Source organism: Clytia hemisphaerica, unplaced genomic scaffold (assembly GCF_902728285.1).
Source record: "Clytia hemisphaerica strain Z4C2 unplaced genomic scaffold, Clytia hemisphaerica genome assembly, whole genome shotgun sequence".
NCBI classification, from domain to species: Eukaryota; Metazoa; Cnidaria; class Hydrozoa; order Leptothecata; family Clytiidae; genus Clytia; species Clytia hemisphaerica.
Genome location: NW_027104322.1, coordinates 111219 through 136752, shown reverse-complemented (window position 1 = coordinate 136752; position 25534 = coordinate 111219). Strand labels below are relative to the sequence as shown.

The 25534-nt window shown below is 35.0% G+C and overlaps 3 protein-coding genes across 3 annotated transcripts in view; all 3 read left to right on the top strand.

Annotated features, from left to right (window-relative positions):
- Positions 1-25534, top strand: part of LOC136817622 (dynein axonemal intermediate chain 3-like) — a 156696-nt gene that overhangs the window by 67872 nt on the left and 63290 nt on the right. The window lies entirely within an intron of this gene.
- Positions 318-10213, top strand: LOC136817621 (dynein axonemal intermediate chain 3-like). Its single transcript, XM_067073945.1, has 16 exons — positions 318-344; positions 631-720; positions 1237-1332; positions 1905-2030; positions 2573-2646; positions 2913-3105; positions 3515-3602; positions 3971-4086; positions 4640-4703; positions 5134-5264; positions 5735-5865; positions 6179-6252; positions 6658-6749; positions 7318-7428; positions 9566-9613; positions 10157-10213. Exons 3-16 carry the CDS (start codon positions 1321-1323, stop codon positions 10211-10213), a joined length of 1317 nt encoding a protein of 438 aa, XP_066930046.1. The 5' UTR covers positions 318-344; positions 631-720; positions 1237-1320.
- LOC136817632 (dynein axonemal intermediate chain 3-like) lies at positions 14190-20982 on the top strand. The gene is made up of 8 exons (XM_067073954.1): positions 14190-14446; positions 14836-14940; positions 15364-15513; positions 16066-16227; positions 17310-17350; positions 17717-17833; positions 19183-19294; positions 20941-20982. The coding sequence occupies exons 1-8, from the start codon at positions 14246-14248 to the stop codon at positions 20980-20982; spliced, it is 930 nt and encodes a 309-aa protein (XP_066930055.1). The 5' UTR covers positions 14190-14245.

Genomic DNA, 25534 nt, shown 5'->3' with positions numbered 1-25534 from the left:
GCAGTTGTAAAAAAATCTTTCGTCTCAGACAGATTTCCGTTTCAGTGGAAGTATAGGCTTTTCCGTCTCAAAAATTCTTCATAATTCACTAAAATTTCAAAAGTTCTTCCGTTTCCTCATTTGGAGTTTCGCAGACCCCATTCATCCTTTGGTAAGCAGTGTTAAAAGTTCTTTCGTTTCCTTATTTGGAGTTTCGCTGACCCCATTCATCCCTTGGTAAGCAGTGTCAAGTTCTTTCGTTTCCTTATTTGGAGTTTCGCTGACCCCATACATCCCTTGGTAAGCAGTGTTAAAAGTTCTTTCGTTTCCTTATTTGGAGTTTCGCTGACCCCATTCATCCCTTGGTAAGCAGTGTTAAAGTTCTTCGTTAATCCTTATTTGGAGTTTCGCTGACCCCATTCATCCTTTGGTAAGCAGTCTTAAAAGTTCTTCCGTCTCAGTGAAGTATATTAGGGTTTTCTGTCTCAAAAATTCTGAATAAAATCTCCAAAATTTCTTACCGCCCTTATACTTCGTATCACTTGACTAAGAAGCGCCGAACGAACAAAAATAAATGGGTTGAGAAGTACCAGAATTCAGATAAAGCGCAGTGATCTTGACACATACCGTATATTTTTCTTTTGTTTTTAGTTACTATTGGAAGCACCAGACGATATTTTGTGTTTCAAATTCAATCCATCAGATCCAAACATCGTTTGCGCTGGATGCTTTAACGGACAGGTCGGTTAAGCGCGTTGCTTTTCCCCGTTTTTAAAATGAATTTGTTTTCAACCTTTTTTGCTTTCAACCTTTTCAAGCAGTGCCAAAAAGGTTTTTATTTTATTTTTTCATAATATGGCCCTTGGGACTTCAAACCAGATTTTACTATGCTGGCAAAGCTGGAGAAAATATTTATTCAACATTGAAGGGCATGCGGTGACTGGCCTAAAGAGCCCTTGGAAAGTCAATTTTGAAGTTCCTTATTGACAGAAACAGATTGTACCATCTAACAGAGTTTGAAGAGCAGATCTCCAAAATGTGCATTTGTCTCATTTGGTCGACTAAGTTCCCTAAATATTGACTTTGAAAATGCTGCATCAGCGATTTTTAGAAAATTTTGCCAAGAAGAACTTTCGCAATAAGGAGACAGTCAATATTCAAAAGTGAACAATCTTAAGCTAAGGTAAGCCTATAAGCTTCTAGTAGGGTTAAATTGAAAGGCTTTTTTGTACTAACTTTTCATTAATATTTCTACAGATTGTGCTGTGGGACATCAAAAATTACAATGATTTATTGGTCAACCATAAAACACACGGTCAAGGAAGTAACCCCAACCAAAATATGTCCAACTTGGTAATAACATTTTTTGAAATTCAAAAATCCATGGTCATTGATCTTATTTAAATGCACTTTTTTCGCTTGGAAGATTCTATTTGTGGTGAACTCAGTACATCACAGTAAAATCACCTCTTATAATAAGAGAAAAAAACTTAATTTGAGTGAAATTCCCTATGGAGGATTCTGAGAGTTTTCCACTTACTAAGTTCACCCTCACAGCCCCGGTGAAACTTTTTCCCCAATCAGGGATAAAAATCCTATTGTTCCAAGGTTAAAAATTCAAATGGGGATGGTTTTAGACTACAATTTCTCAGTGGGGCTGAAATTCTAGGGCATTTTTCCCACCGAAGACGAAATTTTTGCAAAATTTTCCAGTAGGGCTGGAGCCTCAGCGGGTCTGTGACACAGGGGTGTCTAAGTGCACTTTTAAGTGGTTCACACAAGGTAAGAGGTAGTTATCATCTCATTCTTAGTCCATAAATTCTATATAATCAAAAAACTTGAGAAAAGGTATTTGAATTTGCCACTCCAGATGTTTCGTCCTAATAAGATCTCACGATGAATTTATTTCTTCTCATACTCTCCAGCCATCTTTCTACAATACGAATACAACGGAATTATCACCGAAAGTTCGTTATTGTGCAGTTTCAAGTATAGAAAATTCACATCGTATGCCTATCACTGACATACAATGGATTCCTGACCATATTGAGGTATTGGTTTTGATGAACAGTAGACTCTTGCTTATTTGAATTTCTCTTATTCCAGTCTTTCTATGAATCGAACTTGATATTCCCAGTCTCGGTCAAGGATAAACCCTCTTAATATGCTTCCTTTAACTCAAATCTCTCTGTAATTCGAACAAACAATGATATTCCCCCACTGACCTTTATATATCCCTGGACTAAGCTATATCCGCCATCTTTGATCGAAGTTTTTTTGAAAGTTGGTACCCGCAAAGAAGCCATTGTAGTGTTTGAAACTTTGTCTACAGACAAACGGCGCTACATCACTAGTGTACAAACGGGTACCAATTTCAAAAAAACTCCGATCATAATACTTTGCTTGGCCGGCATTGAGTAGCTTGGTCCAGGGATATATAAAGGTCAGTGTGGCAGTGTTGGCGGTAAATTTACTGGAAGCTTAGAGTATATGTGACGCTCCACCTTAGCATTCAACCTCCCAGATCTAGCGCAAAAAGAAAAAAGGATAGACAGCCACAGGATAAATATGCTTGCTTTACTTACATTCACAGATTGGCCGTATGGGAGTCGTTTTAGAAAATCGATTGCGTTATTGTTCTCAAATCATGACGGCGTCGTCTGACGGGTGAGTTTTTCGACATGGACGCTCTCGAATTCGATTTTTTCAAGGATAATCGGATTTTCATCGAATAAGGAGGCGTATCAAATAGTAGAGTTTCTTGTTGACGGTGACTTTCAATATTATCGAATAGAAGAACTTCGAATTAGAGAGCATCAACTGTATATAGTTTTCGCACAAGTTGTGACAGAGCTTGATGCAAGCATATTGATATGATAAAAATATTATTGTGCTGTAAAAGCATCAGAATATATGGGTTTATTTTTATTTAGACATGTTTTATTTTGGGACACGCGTGCGTCTAAATCAGGCGTCGCTCGAACACCTATGCCCGAAAACACGTCTTCCAATCGAGTAACTACTTTCCAACATCTTGATTTGTCATGGAAACCGCTTCTAAAGGTGAGAGAAAGAATTATTTTTGTTTTCGCTGAGAGGTTTCTAGATATTCTTGCAAAGTTTGACGTTTTTCCGACTCTTTAGATTTAAGAGGGGGATATAACTTCTTGAAAGAGAAACATGTAGGTTTGTCAAGTTTACGGTTATGGATTTTTGCCCAATTACGCTCAGAGCATTTGTTCTTTTAGACTTTGGTGAGGAGCAAGCTCATGCTAATCCGCTCACCACAAGCAATTTTGCTTGAAACTTTTTTTTGTCACTCTGGTGACAACAGCGAGCGCAGCTTCTGTTGAAGTTGTTGAATTCTCACTCAAATTAAAAAGAAGTGAGCTGATTTTTGTTTAAGTAGTTAAAAGGAAGCTGCGCTCGCTATACTCATTTACCTGAGCTGTACTGATGCGTCCTTGCAAGGATAAAACAAATGTCTGCGGGTAGCAAGTGACTTCAGATCTATCTATGAACCTTCCAATGCTAGGTGACAGCCCATCGATTGCGTGGTTCAGGCGAATGCAGTCCTGTCAAGTTCATTATCGATGAAGTGCAAAGTTCCGCTAGACGGCCAGGTTAGTGTCTCTTATCCCTGTGATTTACTCAAGCTTCCATTGCGTGAAGTTTCAACGTTCATCTAATAGTAAATGTGCCTTCACTGTTTTTCAAAGAAGTTTGAACAAAGTATAATTGAGTCTCTGCATTCTTTTCGGGACCTTTTTAAGTGGAGCAATTATAGACAGCCGAGCCGGCTGGCCGTGGATCACTTTAAAGAACAAACGAAAGACTGTCTGAAAGTCTTAGATTACTTGGTTATCCACGTAAAAAATCAATCATATCTATCTAGGTTCCAAACTTGATTGCATACTGAGAACCGGATTTCCGGTTCTCAGTTCTTGTAATTTTTCGCCGTGCGAAAAAACATAATTCTCTTTGATTTCAGATATTCCTTTAACCCAACCTGTCGAAGAAGAGGATAATAATTTCACATCCTTCAAGAAAAAAGATGAACCCAAATCACTGGATAACATCAATTCCAAATTTTACGTTGCTACCGAGGTATCCTCGTTTATTCATGTATAACACGGACTATCCCAGCTGGCACAGAACGTCATAAAAGCGTTCATCTGACGTCCCTGACGTCCATATAACGTTACATGAACGTTGAATTAGCGTTGTGTGCCGATCGGGATATATTGGCGAAGTGCTATGGTGGTCATCGCGCTCGGCTCTCGACAGGCCACCCGAGTCCGATTCCCACCGTAGTACTTCGACTCTTTTTGCAAGTGTGTGTACCTTCGCCCCGGGTCAACTCTTACCATATGAGGAGAATAGGGTACCACAGCTCTGTTGAAAGAGCGTTGATAGATATCTCAGACATTGTAGTGTGGTGACATTCATGCTAACTTGCGAATGCGTACGCCCTCCCGCTCTGCTCGAGTGTAATCATCAAGCATAGTCTGATATCTGTATAATGCGCACAGGCTCATGCTTCGCCGAAAAGGAGTAGGACCCATTCCGGTAACTTGGAGGTGTAGGTAATATATACGAGAAAGTAATAAGTCTATTCAGCTCTTCATTAATTTCATTAATTTCATCTTTCTCGTTTAAGGATGGTGAAGTGATTTATTTGGACTGGAAACCAACTAAAGACATTGACACTGGAAAAATTGTTTGTAAGTAAAACCAATATAAAACCATATGCTTTTTTATTAGAGTCAGGAGATTTTGAAGGCGCCTCGAAAGAAGCCATAATCTCTTCCAGCACAAACTTTCCATAGCATTCTTTTGAAATTACTCGAAGCCACTCCATTAGGTCTTTCTTGGGATCACGTCAATCAAGATCAATAGAACAAACAGCCTTTTTCAATGAAATGTCTCAAAGCATTCTTTCGAAATAAATAGAATTCACTCTATTTGTTCTTTTTATGCATTAATGCCAACCAATGAAATAAATAACTTTTTTTATTTTAAATCTTCCGTCTTTTCAACAGCAAATCGTCCAGAACATTCGTTCGAAAATAATCGAATCTATTCTTTTTTATGCATTAATGCCAATCAATAGAACATCTTTACTTCACTTAAAATTTTCCATCTTTTCAACAGCAAACCGTCCAGAACATTCTTTCGATGCACACGACAGTACCATCAACACTCTACAGAAATCTCCTTTTAACAAGACTATCTTCTTGACCGTTGGTGGATGGACTTTCTCAATCTGGAAAGATGGCGTCACGGTAAGTTTGAATATGTATAGTAAAGTGCTGTCGAGGGTGGTTCGAAGGCTCCTTTCTCTTTAGCTGTCTATTGAAGGTTGGGGGCACCACTCCTTTCCCATCGCTTTTTGAAAGCATGGAGAATTAAAGATCTGTCATGTTTTTTAATAAACTACTTAACCTCGCTTTTAAAACAGGATCAGAGGATTGTAATCCTTGTTTTCAATTTCGTAAATTATTTCGTTCAGTTTTGTAAAATGTTTCTTTCAGTTTCGTAAAAATGCTTATTTCGGTATCGTAAAATGTTTCTTTCAGTTTCGTTAAATATTTCTTTTTGCATCGTAAAATATTTCTTTCAGTCTCGTAAAATATTTCTTTCGGTATCGTAAAATGTTTCTTTCAGTGTCGTGAGATATTTCTTTCAGTTTCGTAAAATGTTTCTTTCGGTGTCGTAAAATGTTTCTTTGAGTATCGTAAAATATTTCTTTCAGTTTGGACCTTTGATACAATCATACCCCCACGACTGTAAATTGACAAGTGGCATGTGGAGCCCTTCTCGACCTTCCGTCTTTTTCATCGGTAAAGCTGACGGAAATATTGATGTTTGGGATCTGCTAGATAAGTAAGTTCACCCTTCGCTCGTTCGTTCGTTTGTTTGCATCGAATTTCTAAATGACACCAATGAATAAGCTGACGTCAACTTTCGGCAAAGACTCTGTAATTTCAATTCCTTGCGAGAGCAACAGAACTCTAGTTTTAAGATTTTATTTCAAGGTTTCTCGAATAAAAGACATGAAACTGTAAGTATTTAAAAAATAATTTCACTGCTTATTCTATCAATATATTCGGTTGGTTATGCTCTCTATTGATGAATGAAAGCATATCACATCAAGAAGATATTTATCATTCACGAATGTTTCTCTTTTGACGTGCAGGAGCCACGAACCGTTTTTAACGCAAAATGTTTCGCCTGTTCCAATAATCACTGTTTCACCATTCCAAATGTCACGTGAGTTAGTTTGATCTACCTTTAAGAAAATTGTGATTTTTTTCCCCATAGTGGGAAAAAGTAGAAATTCTATTGCTCTCAGGTTGAAAAATTCGGTTATGACGAAAGGAAAGTCAATTTTCCGGTGAGACTAAAACTCTAGGGTATTTTTTTCCACGGGGGCGAAATATTTGTTTAATTTTCCGGTGGGGCAGGGTCCACTCGGGTATCAAAACGTATTAATACCATTGAAAATTAAATTTAACGTACGAGGCCAAAATATTTTTTACGGACACCTTTTTAACCGGATATGGGCTAAACTCCAAGGACCCCTTACCTCTCATTCACTACTGATGCGTTTCCAATTTGGATATCTCTATTTAGGGAAATATTATGTCTGACGTTAAATTCTGTTTTCATTTCCAGCTAAACAGCAATTACTAGCAGCTGGTGATGAAGTAGGAACCCTCCACGTCATGGAAGTGCCATGGAATTTGCGATATGCTACCACCAATGAGGTATAATCAGCTGCATTATTTTGATCAGATCATGTACTCTTATTTTGGCTTTTAATACAGAGACTTTTAGTTTCTTCATAAGCTAGTGACCATTGAGGAACCTTAAGTGGATTGATTTTCGTGAGTTTCGCGAATTTTGGCCATTTTCGTGAAAATTAGTCCTCGCGAAAAATTTAAAATTTTGATTTTTTTGATAAAATCCCTAGGAAAATAAAGAAATAAGGTGAAAAAGACGCTGATTTACGATGCATGACTTTACTGTGATACAGGGTTGTACTTTCAATTTGATACATAGATTGAATTTGATACAGGGGTGTACTATGATATAAGTTTGTACTCTAACAAGAGGATGTACTGAAATACAGGGATATACTATGATACAGAGATGTTATGCGATACAGAGATGTAATGCGATATAGAGATGTAATTGAATAAAGGGGTGTGCTATGATACAGGATGTACTATGATATAGGGGTATTGTACTGTTATACTGGGAAGTACATTGATACATTGTGTGCCGTATATATTGAAAGACCTGTCTAATTTTTTAACTTTTTTGTTTATTTAGCTCCATGCATTTGAGCATTATTTGGACCGAGAAGCAAGTCGCCTTGAATTATTGGATAAAACACGTGGTCAAAACTCGCTCCCAACCTCCATCAAAGTGGATTCAAAAGCAGTGAGTTTGGAATACCTTTTCTCTAGCCCTTTTGATAGAAATACACGTTTTTGGACCTACCCCGGAGGAGGTTCTATAAATTAACCTCTGTCCGTTCGTTCGTTCGTCCGTCCGTTCGTTAGTTACCAGCTTTTCTCGAGACAGGCTCATTAGTTTTTTCTGATTTTTTTGCACGAAGATGTGTAACTATAAACCCCCGAATGTGACGGAGCCCGATTTTCGAGAAAGACAAATTTGGGGGCAAATTTGGGCCAAAAACGGGTGAAAAACTCGATCATTAATTTTTTCTGATTTTTTGCATGGAAGTAGGGTACCATCATAAGTAAAAGATGGCTCAAGCAGATTTTTGCAAAAAAAACTTTGTTGGCTCAAAAAACGCATGTTTATCTATAAGAATCACTATTAATAAGCATACATCAATGTTCTTAGTCAAATTACTCAATTATTTTATGAGATAGATGTTTTTTTGCTCACGAGGGCTTATTTTTGAAGAATATGTGTGTTTACACATGAAATTTTGGTTGCTTGGCGTGTTTTTATAGAGAAACTGGCCAAATTCGATATTTTTTTATAAGCACATTATCAATTACTTTGGTATTAGCTTTTCTCGAGATTGGCTCTTTCATTCTTTCTGATTTTTTGCACAAAGATGCATAACTATAAACCCTCAACTGTGACGGAGCCCGGTTTTCGAAAAAAAATGTTTTTGGGCAAATTTGGGCCAAAAAACGGCTAAAAAACGGGTTTTTTGGACTTTTTTGAAATATTGGATCATTGTTTTCTCAGATTTTCTTGCATGAAAGTAGGTAAAAGATGGCTCAAGCAGATTTTTGTAAAAAAAGAATTTTTCAGCTCAAAAAACGGATCTTTATCTATAAGAATCACTATTAATAAGCATACATCAATGTTCTTAGCCAAATTACTCATTTTTTTGATGAGATAGATTTTTTTTTGCTCACAAAGTTTTGGATATAAAAGAATATTTCAAGAGCATGAAATTTTGGTTTCCAAACGTTTTTTTTATAAGAAACAAACGGCTAATTTTGATAGATCGTCACTATTTGTATTCTGAATGATTGTTTAACGGTCATGCTCACGTACTCTTGTCTCCCGAATAGACGGCGGGGGGGGGTCCGAGTAAGCAGGGGGGGTAGGAAAATTTTCTAAATTCTAATAAGCGGGGAGGATGGAATAAGAGGGGGCGGGATAATTCGAAGACAGAATTTTTTTTAACTGATATCAATTTCAACAACAAAAAGAGAAACTTTAACAAATGAACACGTAAAATAAGAACCAATACTAACAAAATGGAAAATTATAACAAGTTTAAGGTCTATCTACGCTGTAATAAAAGATTAAATTATTCAAATTTAATTAGCGGGGGGGAGGGGGGGTCTTAATAAGAGTGGGGGGATGGATTTTTTTTCATTTAACAATTAGCAGGGGGGGACGTCTATTCGGGAGACAAGAGTAGATATCAATTATATATGTGTTTAAATGCATTCTTTGCCACGGCATGACGTCACAATTGGGGAAAACAGAACACTTACTAAAAATAATTATGTGTAATCATTAAACAAAATCTTTTAGTTAGTTAAACCATAAACCATGTTTGTTTTCCCCTCGCAATGATTAAATCTTATTGGTTGAAAAGTATATCACATGACTTTCCGTGGCAAAGAATGACCAGGTAGGTCCATAAAAGTATCACTTGTTTATAAAAACGTTCTGAGTTTTAAGCCTAAAGATGTTCTTTCACCAATTTGTGAGTGTCTTTGTGTAATTTCCAAAGAGATTTGTGTTTTAAAAGTCTCTAAAGCCCTGTTAACTTGTTCTAAATATTTTGGCTATCGAAGCCTTACGTTTTTATATAGTTTGTTCTTATAAAAAACGTGTATGTATTAAAGAAGAATGTCTAGCTAGTGAATATCCCATTTTTTTCTTTGGTTCTATAGTTTTTAATTTGTGGAGGTCAAGGCATCCAATACACTTAAAAGACCTCTTGGAGTTTCAAAAAAAACATTTCTAAGATGTGACTTGGTGGATGTAAGAAAGCCTTCAATTTTCAACAAATGAATATGCAAATCTACCTTTAAACTCGAATCTGCCAGTAATTTGTCATCATATTTTCCCATAGGGACATGTCCAAGAAACTGAAGAGGAATGGGATACTAGATCAAAAGCTGTGAGTTTTCATTTCTTTATTCAAACGTTTTTACAAATTTCTCGCCATAAATTGAACTATCCATAGGCTCAAAGTAACAATAAAAAAGTGTCAAACATGTTTCCTGTTTTGACGAACCCCCTGCTTATATAAGTAGACAAGAAAGCTTTTATAGCTTCATATCCTGAGACTTTGAATCGAAATGGTTTATTTTTTCGTTGAGTCTAGGCATTTTATTAATTTTAATGGGCAACCAGGGCATTCTAAATAACAGGGTTTAGCAGACCTCAAAAAAAACTATAAAATGAAGATTCTTAAGGAAACCAGGAGTAAACTCCGGGAATTTGATTTTATTGATTCCTTGTAGCAGAAAAGCTTTCATCACTTTCAAAAGTCTCTCCCTTCACGGTCAATCATGGTGGTCTCTCAGATCCATATTAAGGAATTAACATTTCGTCTACAATCTAAGACTACCTTCACAAGCTACGGTTCCGTTCTGCTCCGAAGCGAAATGAAGCCATTCTATTGGTTAAATTCAAGTTTTACTTCACTTCTAACCAATAGAATAGCTCCATTTTGATTCAGAGCGAAACGGAACCGTTACGTGCGAACATGGTCTAACAAAATGGTGTTAAAACGTTTTCACGGTTTCTTAATCAGTTACGGGTTCCATTCATGGAATTTAATTGGCCATAAAATATATAATATTTTATACGAAATTTTAGGGGAACTCAGGGGTTAATTGGATACACCTTTTTTTTTTAAGAAACTAGTTTTACCAAGCAGCCTCAATGTTTATGAAGAAATCGGCCTTTTGAGCCTTAATAGTTTCTTACATGTTTCTAAACTTTTTGACATAATCAGCCTTTTTTTCATGCAAAGAAGAAAAAACATTTGTTTTGATTAGAAGGTTCTTAAAAAAAACGAAATAAAAAATGTTATTTTCTCATTCTCAGCCTCAGCATGTTTCTTAGATGTTTCTCAGTTTTTAGGTATTCTGAGCCTCATGGTTCTTAAAAGTGTGTTTCTTAAAAACAACGTGTAACGAAAATAAATTATTTTTATAGCAATATGGTGAATATCTTGAGATGGAGAAAAAGCTTTTGACCGAAATGGGATTGTTGGTTGAATCTATGGAGTAAAGAAAGAGACAAAGTGAAAGAGGAGAAGAAATTAATGTAAATATTCAAAAATTGTTGATACATAATTTAACTTGTTGATATGTTGTATGGATTAAGGTGAGATGTGACTTTCTAAATTTCCTTCATTGATTGTTGTTTTTGGTTTTGACGGTTTATTGATCGTTTTTGGTTCTGACGGAGACCATTCACTTCTTCGTGGCATATTATGAAATATGGAGTTTTTAAATTTGAATGGTAGAGTTTCTTCATAAAACTTTGGATTTATTGTTGGAGTATAATGGATCTGTTGTTTTCGAATTTTTTTCATCTGAACATTCCTACTTTGAAAAGAGATAATTGATTTTAATGGTTTGATTTGCAATGGTTGAATCTCAACCAATCACCACCGTGAATACTATTCCAGAAAGTTTTCTCATCTTAAAACAATCAATGATGGATCTTCTGTATTCACCAGAAATGACAACGATGAAAAGAGACTTATGAAACCATTTCAAACAGTGTCAATGATACTGGGTCATTTTCTTTGATTAAATGCTTAATCCAAAGAGCTTTGGCCCGCTTTTTCGTATAATTTGACAAGGATGATTTGATTTGCTGTATATAAAAATAGATGTGTATATATTCTTTCAAAGATCTCGTTCATCGCAACAATCTGGCAAGTGCGGTCGTTACTCGACCCCGCACAATTTTTATCGGTACAACCCTCACTAACCGGTCATTATTGTATTAGAATGTATAAGAATTATCACTTTTTGTAATACGCCCTTGAGAATGTGCCTCCTGTGCCCTGAATAAAAGCTCGACACGGCCATTTCAAACAACCCCTTCTCACAGACCCAGTGGGATTTTTTCAGCCAGTGGGGGTAAAGATATCGGACCAAAACTCGATGGGGATTGATTATCCCATTTATTTTATGGCTGGGGATTTGAGTTCCATTGTTTTAGAGCCAGAAAATTCGGTATGGATGAAAAAAAGGGCACAATATTTTGCTCTGAGGATTTGCTTATCTGATTATTTTCAGTGGGGACAAAAATTAGAGAATAGTTTTCCACTGGGGACATAATTTTGCCCAATATTCCAGTGGGAAGGGGTCCCAGTGGGTCTGTGAGAAGGTGTTTTAAAATTCAAAGCTAATTTCACAGCTAATTTTCTTAAAACCTAAAAATTCTAAAAGAACCATATTCCTATTCCATTGGAAAAAGGTAAAGATAAACTTAAATTTTGGTGGGTCATTTATCGAATTCGGTTAATTAGATCAAAAGTTATGCTCAATTGAATAAAAAAGTTACTTTCTGAAGTGCTCAAAAACTAAAAATCGTTGATCGCTAATCGAAAATCAGTTTCAAAGAGGGAAACCTTTTTGTGGCGCACCCCAGTAGAGAAAGTGGTTAGTTGATGATAAATGAAAATGTTATCTTAGAAAACACTCTTAAAAGTAACCAAGAAATCGATTTGATCACTCAACTGGATTTTCTGGATTATTCTATATCAAAAAAGCCTAAAACTGAACTGTATAGGATTTTTTGAACATTTCCCACATTTTGAATATATTTACTACCCGGTGAGGTAAAAGAGACACCCCTTTTAGAAACTTAATTAAAACACAGAGGTCGACCTAAGAAAAAAATACCATAAATATATAATACCGCCCTGTTGCTCTTACATCACATGTCACCAAAGTTTTTGAAAGATCGTAAGAAAAATCATGCAAGACCATCTGGAGAGAAACAACCAATAATAACCAACACGGATTTAGGTCAGGAAGATCCTGCCTTAGCCAATTGCTTACCCACACTGTCTGAACGATGAAAGAAATGGTATTTGTGGAAAACTTCTTTGCTGGATTAAATTACTCCTAACAAAGAGAACACAGAAAGTCTCAGTCAACACAAGCCTTTCCAAAAGTGCAGATGTTTTATCTGGGGTGCCCCAAGGTTCCGTACTGGGTCCCCTCCTGTTTCTTTTTTCTTGATTCAGGATATTGATGAGGATATTTATCAGTGCTGTCCTCATTTGCAGACTATACAAGACTGCTGAAAGAAGTGGCCAGTCAAGATGATGTTAAGCTTCTTCAAAATGACCTCGTCAGAGTATACAAATGGTCAGAGATCAATAACATGCAACTCGATGGACTGAAATTCGAACATAAGTGTTATGGGAAGAACGAAGAGCTGAAACCAAATTCTGATACCCAGGACCAAATTGAAACCAAAAACTAAGCCAAAGACCTTGGAGTCACTTTGGATGTGGATATGAGCTACACTCAACACATCCAAAATCAAATCAGCAAAGTCAAAGCCATCAGCTCATGGATAATCCAAACCTTTAAGTCACAGGACACTAATGTAATACTAACCCTTTGGAAGTCACTTGCTATTCCACACCTTGACTACTGCACCAAACTATGATCACCGTCAAAGTCATGCCTAATCCATCAATTGGATCTGCTGCAATAATCATTTTTGAAAGGGATTTTCTCCGCAACAAGTTCACTCTTTACTATTAGCTTTGTTCTGTGTGACTTTCAAAAGCTAGCATCTTATTGAGGTTAGAAAATATCCTGCTGGTTGAAAAATTATGACTGACTGACTGACTGACACTTTCAAAACTCGATAAAAATGACGAATCTGATAGCACCACCGACGAAAATACATTCACTGTCTGGTTGAAAATTCCTCACCTCGATGATTGTGATCAAAACCTTGTTAAAGGTTTAGAAAACCTTGTTAAAGGTTTAGAATGAAAGTTACGGAGAAACCTAAAAAAGGATAAAAGACTTGTATTCAAATTATCATTTTCAACAACAAAAATCAACATGTTCACCAGCAACAAAGACAAAACGCCCATGATGTCAAAGTCCAATGTTGTTTACCGTTTCCAATGACCCGGTTGTTCCGCTGAATACATTGGCAAAACTGACCGGAACTTACAAGAAAGATGGCTCGAGCACTCCTACAGAAAAGACAGTGCTATTTGCAGTCCCCTACTCTCATGTCAATTCTTTAACAACATCAATGAAATGCTTTTATTTGATCAGAAACCCTTAAACAAGAAAGAACAAAAGGAGTACTTTATGAATACTATTACCAAATAATTTAAAGATAATTGACTCCTCTGAGAAATGGAATATTTTATTAATAAAAGAAGCAATTTTATATTAAAAAGCATCGTCCTATTTTAAACAATGGTCTCAAAGCCTCTAGAGACTTTTTATTTACATGATTTTATTGCCTACAATTTATCAATTTTGTTGTTTAAGATTTTGAAGCTTTTTAACTCGACATTTGTACAAAAAATTTTATTTGCCTGAATGATGTATACAGCTCGACATATAGCTTTTCATAACATTTTAATTCATATTGTTGCTTTGATTATCTTGGCTCAAATGAAATTTTTCGGACTTACTTTTCTCTTTTTATTATATTGATAATAAATAAATTTATATTTTAGATAATTAATTAAAAAAAATATCATAGTTAAATTTAGAAGTCAAATAATCGATAGTTCAACATGGCAGAAGAAACGGGAACACCGCCATACATCTTTCCCATATTTTTTACCTCCAAAACACAAGAAATTTTCTCATGTAAAGCAGATGAAGATGTGAAAGAGGAAAATCCTCATAAAATCATAACAAAGGAACAAATTCAACAAGATTTCAAAGATCGTGCTGCCATCTCTGATTTTCATCCTGCAAAGAAGATTGTTGAGGTGAGTTTTACTTCAGGGAGTACTAAATTTAAAAACGACCTAATTTTGTCTGCAAACTTCATCTTTTTAGGGTTCATTTACCTTACAAATTTATGATCATTTTTAAAAACTCAAGTTTTTAGGCTTAAAAGGGTTGAATACAGAGCAGAAAGTAGGACTCTATACTCCATACATTTGAAATCTATATAGATCTGCTAATGATTTTTATTAATGTTATCATAAAACACATGGATAAGCACACCCCCTTCTCACAGACAAACTATCCACAGGAAAAATTGTCAAAATATCGTCTTGGTGGAAAATTATACTTCAATTTTTGTACCCACTAAATATAATCAAATAAACCAATCCTCACTGCAAAATATTACCTTACTACCTTACTACCTTAGGAATACCCATCAGATGAGCTGCTGATTGTTTACGATGCAGCTTTCCAGTATGGACAAAATTTTTATCTCATCATCGATGAAGAAGAAAAACAAAAAATTCTAAATGTAAGTCGCATGTTTCATAAATCTCTTGGTCTAGGTTTTCAGTTAATTAGCCTGTACCAAACTCTTCTTTGCAATAAAAAAATTGCAAGGTATGGTTTGTTACTGTTATGCACTATTCAGTGTCTGAGATGTTTCTCCCAAGTTACTAACGAGACACATAGTTCGTTTAACTAGAACATACTGGCACAGATTTTTCAAAAATCTCTACGGCTGTTCATGGTTGAAGAGGCTAGGTTTTAGTAAAAGGTTTGATAAATTTATTAGCCACTGCAAAAGTCAATTATTGACATTATTTCTTTACTCTGGTATTGCCCAGGAATTGCCTGAATGGCATGGCAATGCTTTGAAACTGAAGAAACTTTGAGCGATTTATTGAGGAAAATAAGTAATTGTTACACTGTATTTTTTATTTTATACTTTTAGCCACCAGAAGAAAGTGGAGAACTTGGTGAAAATGGAGAAGAGGAACCAGAGATAGCAATTAGAATCGGTTTGCGCACACCACAGCCATGGATATCCATGGGTAGTGAATTTGAAGTGGAAGATGAAAAAGTTGTAGAAACTGATGATCGAGTGAGTTCTATTTCAACTTGCATCAAACCTTAAAGGGATAACCAGATAAAAATGAAATTAAACCAAAAGATTCCTTTCATAGTCCTTAGTAGAGCCTCCAAATTTTACTGGCTATTTGCTTTTCAAAGTCAAGATATTTAGGTTGTAATTTTTAGTTTCTACTTGAATGGACTGTTCCAGAAAAAAACAGCAGGTCTATCCCCCCCCCGGACATTCAAAATTACCCTCAAACAGAGCAAGTCTACCCCCCCCCGGACAAGGCAAATTCGGAGATTTTTCACTACCCCCCCGGCACTATATCCTCCCCCATGTACAAACATTTTCTGGAAGAGCCTGCAATGCAACAATCTAAATGTGATATACTTGTGAGAAATTTTAAATCGTCATATATCGATCATCTTCCTCTACATGGATTGTATCTTTTGTCTGGATAATGACAGCGAACTAGTTGTTATCTATTTTAACGTATCTCTGTATCTTTGATATACTATGGTTTTAATGAAAAGTTTCTTGGCTACCTCATGTAAGCTTTCCTCTTTTTGTTTTATTTAGGTGAAACTGACCATTACACGTTCTCGTAAAGACTTTGGATGTCCAGTGCAGTTTGAGGATCGTATCGAGGATGAACATTCAAGAGACATTGTTATTGATTGTCTTGCCTTTGAAGATTCTGCATATTCTATTGTTAAGAAGGAGATGGACGTTGGGACACAGGTATGTTCAGTAGTAACCTATAGGCCATAGATTTATAAAGCCCGAAAGACTAGATGTAAAGCTTTTGCTGAAAAGTGTGCCGTGGTTAGTTAGGTAGGAAATCCTACCTAAGTCACGTGACATTATAATAGAATTTCAGCGATGGACCAATCAGAACTCTTCGTGGGTTTTCGAAAACAATAGCAACAATTTTTTTGCGATATTCAATTTTTTTGCTTGCAAGAGCTAAAAGCACGACATAATTTATAAATCTATGTTATAGGCTACTGCAGTCTACACAAAAAATGTGATGTTAATTTAGGGGCGTTACCTTCCTTGGAGAATCTTTGCCCATTGTTGTTTGATCATGTATAAAATAATAACTATTTAACAACAGCAAATGCGTATAGGAAGTAAACAGCAGGCCATCTTTTAAGAAAAATTGTTTTTTCCGTAAAGTGCATGTTAGGTACCTTAAAAGATGTAACCTTTGTGAGCTAGATATGAAATCACTAAATGCAAATACTCATCGCAATGCAACAACGTCGAGATTTTGTCAATTTTGACTTTAGCTAGGATCGGCCTAAAATTAATCTTAAAATTTCTTTACTCTTTAAAATGTTATATGATTTCCATTGCCAGTAAATAATAACATCCCCTTCTCACAGACCCACTGAAACCCTTCCCACTGGAAAAATTGGCGAAAATATCGTCCCCAGTGGGAAATTATCCTCCAATTTTTGTTCCCACTGATAATAATCAAATAAACCAATCCTCACTGCAAAATATTATGATATTTTTCCCATCCCCACTGACTTGAAACCAAAAGAATTGAAATCCCCAGCCATAAAAAGTATTGAAATATCAATCACTATCGAGTTTCAGTCTGTTATTTTTATCCCCGCGGGCTAAAAAATCCTACATGGTCTGTGAGAAGGGGGTGTATAATACCATTATTGCTTTTATTGTGATGAATAAGTAAAAGCTTTGTGCAATATAACAATGAAGTAAATTCATTACCAGTCTCCTCAAAAATCCATCGCGTCATTAAGGGTTGTTTTGTGTATTAAAAAATTTACCTTTGAATCATTGTTTCTCCATAGAACACAGCTGATTATTTCAACCAAGAATCACAAACAGAATGGTAAGATATATTACAAATGTATTATTCCCTTACATACTAAATATGGTTACTGCTCAGAGCTTTTGCGAAAGTGTGTCCAGTTTTATGGTCGACTAGTCCGCCATGTTGTTTTCCAATTGACCTTAGATTTTCGAACGTTCGAATTTCAAAACATTTGAAACGTGCTGTTGACGACCAGAATTGAAAACAAGATGACGGACTAGTCAGTTACTCTAACTAACTGGTGCTTTAACATGTTTTTATTTTAAATACTACTTGTCAGGGTCAACCAAGAACGTCACCGGACTAAATTACCCTTTTAAAATCGAATTAGAGAGCGTCAACTATATTATTGATCAATATTGAATCTTCCACACTTTTTTGCAGGCCACGTCCAAAAAACGCAGCTGTCCAGTGCGAGGCTAGACAAAACACAGACAAAGAAAATGACGTCATTATGAATAGTGATGATATTGTTGATTTCATGGATGAAGTCATTCCAAGGTCAGTGATTTTCTTCGCCATTTTCAATCTTTGTTTGACAAACTTCAGACCGTAGGCATGATTTTTTATCCACTTAACCCTCCTTTTTTCTCTCGGCTTTTATTGCATGGTGACAATAAAATGGAAGTTTAACTTCAATGGAAGTTTAACTTCAATTCTAGATAAATTTATTCTTTGTTCTGTTGTTGAATCTTTTAACGAAATTTGAATGTTTAGCGGTACTTTATTTTAGGAGGCTTTTACCTAACAATATTTATTTTTTTTTTCTTAGTCTAGTATCTCTGGTGATATAACGTTAGTTCCTAGCGGGGGGGGCTATATTTTATGCTTAAGTAATGTTTTGTAATATATGTTCGTAGTGTACACGTGTCTTTGTTTCGATAAAGAAAAGAAATTCAATACATACACAATCTCTGGTATCGATAGATAGAATCGATATTTAACGTGGATAGCCCAGTAAGCTAGGGACTTTTGGGTGGTCTTTTAATTGTTTTTTGCGGGGTCCACGGCTAGCCGGCTCGGATAACTATGAACTAAATGGACCATTGGAAGGAGAAGGGATTTGGACCGGGAATCCCTGGTTTAAGCTGCTGACGCCTAGACAATTCGGCCATTGCACCTTCTGATCGATTCGGTATGAAATTCTTTGTGAGAATTGGTTAAAACCTAATACAATTTTAGTATTTTTCAAATTTCAATTCTCCTCCCAAATGATGTATGAAACACAACCTAAAGTTTACCTCAGTCCATAACATCAATTGTCGGAATATTTTAGCTAAGGTTATACTGATGTTTTTTAAAGGTGGCTTCGGTATGAAATTCTTTGTGAGAATTGGTTAAAACCTAACACAATTTTAGTATTTTTCAAATTTCAATTCTCCTCCCAAATGATGTATGAAACGCAACCTAAGTTTACCTCAGTCCATGACATCAATTGTCGGAATATTTTAGCTAAGGTTATACTGATGATTTTTAAAGGTTGCAAGCGCGAGGAATTGCGAAATGAAACACGTCAATTTTTTGTCCTGCAATCCTTCTTTCTGCAACGCAATAAAAATATTATAGAAAAAAGTGCCTGCATCAAAAGCCTGCAACAAAATTGCGTTGTAGCCGCCTGGAAAACATATTAGCATAGCCTTAGCTCTACTACGTGTGATTTATGGGCTTTTCTTTCATGAAAATTTAGCAGAACCAAGATAAAAAATATCCCAAGATAAAAAATATCTAGATTTTAAACATCTGAAAAGTAGTCAGACGTGTCCCAACCCAAACATCCAGGATTTTTTTGAAACCACTATTGTTGAAGAAAAGTTTCAATATATCTAAGGAATGAATTTTTTATTTTATAGGTTTGAATTGGCTTTGCAACAGAACGAAACTTTCAATGTTTTCATCAATGATTATTTTGAGCTTGGTGAAGCTGAAAATGCTTTCGGAACAAAATCAGATAATCATCTAAAGGTTTGTCGAGAAAACGTTTGCTTTATTTGTGTGTTTGTTTGAATTTATTGTTTTTACTGACTTTGTCCATTGAGTTACAAGCCGAGGGCTAGAGGTCAATTCTCGACTTTTCCTAAGTAATAAAAAGTGAAGCATTAAGATTTGCTCCGTGTTTCAAATGACGGATTGAATTCAGCACTTTCTTTGGTCTTTTGCAACTTATGAAGAATATTTGATTCGATTGACGCTAATTAACATTTGGAAATTTGGTGGTGCATGAAATGAACTTCCATCTTGGTGTCACTGTATCAGAATCGTACAACAAGTATCTACTGATTTTAGGACGCCTCATCTTAACAATTGGAACGAATTCATCTAACTATCTGATTAGCGTTGAAAATGTCTGCTTTGAATTGTTCATGATATATGAATCAAAGTCTCAAGCCTTCGGTTTATCTTTGTGTCTGAAAACTAGTTTCATATTGAAAGTATTCACCCTTCAAATTCTTGAATTACTCGACTTATCGGTGAAAGCTCTGAGGATCTTGGCGTTCTAAATTTAGAACGCCGGTGTTTTCAGAAAGTGGTAGCCTAATGGTGCTCCTGGTGCTACTTGATGTGGGTCAATTTATAATTAAATTAAATTGAATAAAATTTTTCCGTTTAAGAATACCTTCACCCACATTGAGTAGTGGTACCATTAGGGTACGACTTTCAGAAAAACTTCAATGAAAGATTTAGTTTGGCCGGGATCGAGAAACTGTGTCCTGGCTGTGGCTATTCATCATTTACCAGTTTTTCAATTAGCATTACTCTTTTGTTAATAACTTTGTTCCAATACCAAGGCCGATGGAAAAGGAATATCAAGTCAAATGTTAACCACATTTTTTCTTGAAACCTATTCAATCGAGACTTGACAACAAAGTTTGAGTAAACTCCATAGAGTCGTGAAAAGCATGTTTTAATTGTCATAGTGGTTAAAATGTCATAGTAATTAAGAAAGTTAACAAAGTTTGACTGGACTACAAAGAGACGTAAATCATAGTGATAGATACAATCAATGTCCTCATGTTAACAGTATCAAACTAGTCCAGCTTCGGTGATTTTATCATTGATGTTTCTTGGAGAAAAACGATTTGAAAATCTTTTGTGATCTAAACCTTGCACAAAATTGAACTACAGCATTATCATTGTGTGGATTACAAAATGCATCAAAGAAGCCATAAACACTCAGTCACCAGAATAATTAATTAGTATTTCCTTCACATTTATAGACCTGGTAACTGTTTGAATACGAGGCAAGTGATGTTCGTGACCTAATTTATGAAAAGGTCTATAGATAGAGTCGATATTTAAAAGTGGATAGCCTATAGTAATCTAGGACTTTAAGACAGTCTTTCAATTGTTTTCACGGGGTCAACGGCCAGCCGGCTCGAGTATTTAAGATCTGATGGAGCGGGGATTCGAACGTGAACTCCTGGTTTGAGACGCCTTTGACCACTTTGGCCATCGCTTTTTGAACAAAATTCGTTTAAATTGGTCTCGATTTACTTGGTAAAATATCTTCGTGGTTAGACGTAAAGCAATGGGATACAAAAAGCATCAAAATCAATTTCATCTAACCACGATAATTTTTTTGCTTCATTTCTTGAATTGTCATACTTCAGATGAGAATATTTGAATCATTACGTAAGTTCAAGTGGCCATGATTCATATAAATTTTTAGTTTAAACTAAATTTCGCCTCCTTAGTGAAGATGTTCATTTATGTTCTGATATAATATAAATGTTTTGAATTATTACATATCTAGAAAAGTGTCATTGTGGTTAGCAAAAAAAATCACAAATACAATGAAAGCATCATTGTGGTTAGAATACTCAACCACCATAATTCCTTCACATTCAATACAAGTTCTGATACAAAATTTTAGATTCAACAGTTATTGATAGATAAACTCGTATAAATTGGTCTCGATTTACTTTGTATAATATCTTCGTGGTTATACTACGTAAAGAAATGGGATACAAAAAGCATCAAACTCAATTTCACCTAACCATTGTGATTCTTTTATTTCATTCATTTAGATTTTAATAAATAATTGTTTTGAATTGTGACTGGAACATATCTAGAAAAGTTTTATTGTGGTTGGCAAGAAAATCACGAATGCAATGAAAGTATTTTATCGTGATTAATAGCTCAACCACCATAATTCTTTCACATTCAATACAAGTTCTGATACAATACTTTAGATTCAACAGTTATTGAATGATAAATTCGTATAAATTTGTCTCGTTTTATTTGGTATAATATCTTCGTGGTTAGACGTAAAGCAATGTGATACAAGAAACATCAAACTCAATTTCATCTAACCACGATAATTATTTTGTTTCATTTCTTGGATTGTCATACTTTAGATGAGAATGTTTTAATTATTATGTAAGTTCAAATGGTCATGGTACATATACATTTTTTATTTTAAACAAAATTTCGCCTCCTTAGTGAAGATGTTCATTTATGTTCTGATATGATATAAATGTTTTGAATTATTACATATCTAGAAAAGTTTCATTGTGGTTAGTAAAGAAAATCAATGCAATGAAAGCATCATTGTGATTAGAATACTTAACCACCATAATTCCTTCACATTCAATACAAGTTCTGATACAAAATTTTAGATTCAACAGTTATTAATAGATAAACTCGTATAAATTGGTCTCGATTTACTTTGTATAATATCTTCGTGGTTATACGTAAAGTAATGGGATACAAAAAGCATCAAACTCAATTTCATCTAACCACGATAATTCTTTCATTTAGGTTTTAATAAATAATTGTTTTGAATTGTGACTGGAACATATCTAGAAAAGTTTTATTGTGGTTGGCAAGAAAATCACGAATGCAATGAAAGCATTATCGTGATTAGAATACTCAACCACCATAATTCCTTCACATTAAATGCAAGTTTTGATACAATATTTTAAATCCAACCGTTATTTCAAACAAAGTTAAATGTATCATCGTGGTTACTGACCAAACATCACTATATAAAGCAGCAAATTTGTTACACGTAACCACGAGAATTTCTTATCCAAAACTTCCGAAATTTAAAAACCAGGAATTCTGAAACATTTGAACGTATATCAATTGTTACCTCAAACTAACAAGAGTATTCCAGTGCTCAAGTGAGAAGGATCTAAATGCAAAAAATCGACCTCAAGACACTTGACCACAGAAATTCCTTTAGTCGTTTTTTACATTTTTTACATCATCTAACGTATCTAACATTTACTTATATAGTAGTTTTCGAACCAAAAAAAGGAGAATTGCGAAAATTAATTCCCGCGAAAAATTAGTTCCAATAAGATAAGAAGATAAGGCTTCGATGGCCATGATATTAAAAACAAGTTAAGAACATTTTAAGGCTGTACGGGCTCAACAAGATCCAATTTCTTAGAAAAATGGACAAAAAATTACGAAAATAAGAACATTGTTAGGCTTATAACTCAAAAAGTTAAGAACATCCGAAGGTCTCAAAAACTTTGGATGTTCCAACCAAAACTTACCTTCTTGTAACTAAGTTCTATCGTGGTTAGTTCATGAAATGGAATACAATTAAAGCATCCATTTTCAAATATCTAACCAGGATGAGGTGACTTTAGAGGTTTTAGTTATATATAAGTGTTCCCGTTTCATACCAGGTATGATGTTTCGTATCAAGCCGGTGTCAAACATCTAACTAGGATGAGGTGACTTTAAAGGTTTTAGTTTTAATTACATAAGTGTTCCCGTTTCATACCAGGCATGATGTTTTCATATTTTTGGCAACTGCTCCTTTTCATGACAATGACATCAGTTGTAATCTGATAAGTGAAAAGCACGCTTTATATCATTGTTTAAATGATGCTTCCTTCACCATATCACTTCAACAAAGATTTGCCACAGACAGTTTCGCTCGAAAAGATACTTTTAAAAACGTATCCACTTTTGCGTTCCAGTCTACGACCAATCAGTTTTTGGCAACTGTTCCTTTTCATGATAATCACATTAGTTGTAATCTGATAAGTGAAAAGTACGCTTTATATCATTGTTTAAATGATGCTTCTTTCATCATATCACTTCAACAAAGATTTGCCATAGACTGTATCGCTCAAAAAGATACTTTTAAAAACGTATCCACTTTTTGCGTCCCAGTCTACAACAATCCAATTTTTGGCAACTGCTCCTTTTTCATGATAATGACATCAGTTGTAATCTAATGAGTGAAAAGTACACTTTATATCATTGTTTAAATGATGCTTCCTTCACCATATCACTTCAACAAAGATTTGCCATAGACAGTATCGCTCAAAAAGATACTTTTAAAAACGTATCATTTTTGCGTCCCAGTCTACGACCAACCAATTTTTGGCAACTGCTCCTTTTCATGATAATCACATCAGTTGTAATGTGATAAGTGAAAATTACACTTTATATCATTGTTTAAATGATCCTTCCTTCATCATATCACTTCAACAAAGATTTGCCATAGACAGTTTCTCACAAAAAGATACTTTTAAAAACGTATCCATTTTTGCATCCCAGTCTACGACCAACCAATTTTTGGCAACTGCTCCTTTTCATGATAATCACATCAGTTGTAATCTGATAAGTGAAAAGTTCACTGTATATCATTGTTTAAATGATGCTTCCTTCACCATATCACTTCAACAAAGATTTGTCACAGACAGTATCGCTCAAAAAGATACTTTTAAAAACGTTTCCATCTTGCGACCCAGTCTACGATCAATCAATTTTCGGCAAATGATTCTTTTCATGATAATCACATCAGTTGTAATCTGATAAGTTAAAAGTACACTTCATATCATTGCTTAAATGATGCTTCCTTCACCATATCACTTCAACAAAAAGTTGCCACAGACAGTATCGCTCAAAAAGATACTTTTAAAAACGTATCCATCTTTGCGTCCCAGTCTACGACCAACCAATTTTTGGCAACAGCTCCTTTTTCATGATAATCACATTAGTTGTAATCTGATAAGTTAAAAGTACACTTCATATCATTATTTAAATGATGCTTCATCTTCATTTCTCTTACGTTGTTTTCGACCACCAAGAAAACTTAGTCCTATTCCATAAAGATCGACAGTTGTAATAACTTTAGATGCTATAAAACATACAAAGATATTGGACATGCAGATCGTTTTAAATTCTGTTCTATTTCTGTTTGTCTATAACCAACCAGTTTTTGGAAACTACTCCATCTCCATGACATTTCTAGCAGTTATAATCTGATAAGTGAAAATCGTCCTACCTTATATTCAATTATGGTTACACAAAGCTTTAAACCATTGATATTACCGCTTTATATCATCACTTGAATGAACCGTCAATCCCGCCCCATATGGTTTGAACCACTAGCCGTCACAGGCATCATTGCTATCAATGATACTTTGAAAGCATACATTTTTATGCAATCACGTCTATAACAACCAGTTTTGCTCCTTTTCCATGATATTTTTATCAGTTATAATCTGACAAGTGAAAATCATCTTACCTTATATCTAATTATGGTTATACAAAGCTTTAAACCATTGATATTACCACTTTATATCATCACTTGAATGAACCGTCAATCCTAGCCCTATATGGTTTGAACCACTAGCCGTCACAGACAGCTTTACGTAACAACCATACTTTGAAAGCATCCGCATTTTTATGCAAACACGTCTATAACGACCAGTTTTAGCAGTTATAATCTGATAAGTTAAAATCGTCGATGCAAGGACTGTCATATGTCCGCTCCTAACTTTTTCTCTATGTATTATCGTTTATTTATGTTACTGACAGTGCCAGATAATATTCGATAGTTTATTACACAAATCTATAGACTATTAAATTTTACCGGGGAAATGCTTATATATCACTGTTAAAAAATGATCCTTCATTCACCATAATATCACTTCGACAAAGATTTGCCACAGACAGTATCGCTCAAAAAATATTTTTAACGTATCCATTTTTCTGCGACCCCTTCTATGACCATCCAATTTTTGGCAACTGCTCCATTAATATGATATTCTCATCATTGATAATCTGATAAGTGCAAAATACATTTTTTTGGTATTATTATTTGGCAATGCAGGGAATCTTAGGATAACTTTGTGACATACAGATATACTTATAAAGTGACGGAAGAACTTTCCATTTTCATAATTTCATAATTCCCACTATCAAAACCACTGAGTATCTTCAAGACAAACA

Bases quoted from the DNA above. Each gene is read 5' to 3' on its own strand.
- LOC136817632 (XM_067073954.1), top strand. From the start codon at position 14,246: ATGGCAGAAGAAACGGGAACACCGCCATACATCTTTCCCATATTTTTT. The intron at 14,447-14,835 runs GTGAGTTTTACT...TTACTACCTTAG, and splicing joins CTGCAAAGAAGATTGTTGAG to GAATACCCATCAGATGAGCT. The intron at 17,351-17,716 runs GTAAGATATATT...ACTTTTTTGCAG, and splicing joins CAAGAATCACAAACAGAATG to GCCACGTCCAAAAAACGCAG.
- LOC136817621 (XM_067073945.1), top strand. The intron at 3,603-3,970 runs GTTAGTGTCTCT...CTTTGATTTCAG, and splicing joins AAGTTCCGCTAGACGGCCAG to ATATTCCTTTAACCCAACCT. The intron at 6,253-6,657 runs GTGAGTTAGTTT...TTTCATTTCCAG, and splicing joins TTCACCATTCCAAATGTCAC to CTAAACAGCAATTACTAGCA.